General features: G+C 41.1%; 1 protein-coding gene across 2 annotated transcripts; it reads right to left on the bottom strand.

The window, feature by feature from the left end:
• Positions 1 to 255: 255 nt before the first annotated feature.
• Positions 256 to 1,054, bottom strand: LOC104964864 (lymphocyte cytosolic protein 2-like). Of its 2 annotated transcripts, none has more exons than XM_010793756.1 (4): positions 980 to 1,054; positions 788 to 810; positions 658 to 701; positions 256 to 537 (listed from the first exon to the last, which is right to left on the bottom strand). In XM_010793756.1, the coding sequence occupies exons 1-4, from the start codon at positions 1,042 to 1,044 to the stop codon at positions 286 to 288; spliced, it is 384 nt and encodes a 127-aa protein (XP_010792058.1). In that variant the 5' UTR covers positions 1,045 to 1,054; the 3' UTR covers positions 256 to 285. The 2 variants fall into 2 exon arrangements, with proteins under 2 accessions (XP_010792058.1, XP_010792066.1); XM_010793764.1 differs by having other exon boundaries at positions 658 to 698.
• Between the last annotated feature and the right edge of the window lie 7 nt (positions 1,055 to 1,061).

Raw genomic sequence — 1,061 nt, 5'->3', positions numbered from 1 at the left:
TACACACACACACACACACACACACACACACACACACACACACACACACACACACACACACACACACACACACACACACACACACACACACACACACACACATATTTAGCTCACATTATACTTAAAGCAGGTCTATTGGCTGAAGCCCCCCCTGCTGGCCACAAAGGGAAACACATTAGAAATATATATTTTTACATAAAGAAAAACGTAGCCCGTAGACGGGTTACGTTTTCTGAGAAATAAACGTCAGATACATTATTTTATATTCCAGGTGTTACCGATGCATTATGTGTTAAACCCTGTATTAAAGGCGTTCTTAAAGGCGTCATTAAAGGCGTTATTAAAGGTCTTACCGATGTATTCCCCGTCCCCCAGCGGGCGGGGGGGCCCCAGTTTGAGCGCCATGTCCTCCGGGGGCTCGGAGGGGGGGGGCTCGTAGTCGTTGTTATCGTCGTCCATCGGGGACTCGTAGTCGCTGCCCCCCCCGTCCCCCCCGCTGTCCGGGTCCTCGTAGTCATCGTCCAACTCTTCCTCCGACTGGAAGTATATAGACATATATATTACAAAAACACGCTGGTCACAAAAAACCTTCAAAATAAAGAATATTTTTCTGGTTGAATTTCCATCGAAAGAGATAAAAATAAAAATAAGACGTACAAACTCATCGGCACCCCAACCCTGAACCTCTGTCGTTGCTTCTGCTGGGGAGAACAGGTGATTAGTATGAATATATTTATATAAAATACATTTCAAACCAAACATGAGAAGGTTAATGATGAAGTCAAACCTGGTTCGTGATATCTGGTCGGTCTGCGATGAAAATAAATACAGTAGTTATAAATATCATTAAACAATATAACAGATATGTAAAGGTGCTTTATTTGTTATTATTTTATTATTTACAATTTAAATGTATTATTATTTTTTTATTTGTGTTAATGTTGTAGTTTTATATTAAATATATATATAAAAGCCTCACTTTATCCCGAACAGGCTCCTCTTCTCCTCCTTCTTGCTGATCTGAGAGCTGATCTTAGTGATCATCCTGAGGACACACAGGG

The sequence above is a fragment of the Notothenia coriiceps genome, unplaced genomic scaffold, assembly GCF_000735185.1.
Source record: "Notothenia coriiceps isolate Sejong01 unplaced genomic scaffold, NC01 NC01_scaffold00001951, whole genome shotgun sequence".
Classification (NCBI taxonomy): Eukaryota; Metazoa; Chordata; class Actinopteri; order Perciformes; family Nototheniidae; genus Notothenia; species Notothenia coriiceps.
This window is presented reverse-complemented; position numbering and strand designations above follow the sequence as displayed.

What these genes read in the sequence shown, in the direction of transcription:
- LOC104964864 (XM_010793756.1), bottom strand. Translation starts at nt 1,044, where the DNA reads ATGATCACTAAGATCAGCTCTCAGATCAGCAAGAAGGAGGAGAAGAGG. An exon ending in AGGAGCCTGTTCGGGATAAA is followed by an intron (nt 811 to 979) that starts GTGAGGCTTTTA and finishes TTTTCATCGCAG; the next exon opens with ACCGACCAGATATCACGAAC. An exon ending in GTTGGGGTGCCGATGAGTTT is followed by an intron (nt 538 to 657) that starts GTACGTCTTATT and finishes ATATACTTCCAG; the next exon opens with TCGGAGGAAGAGTTGGACGA.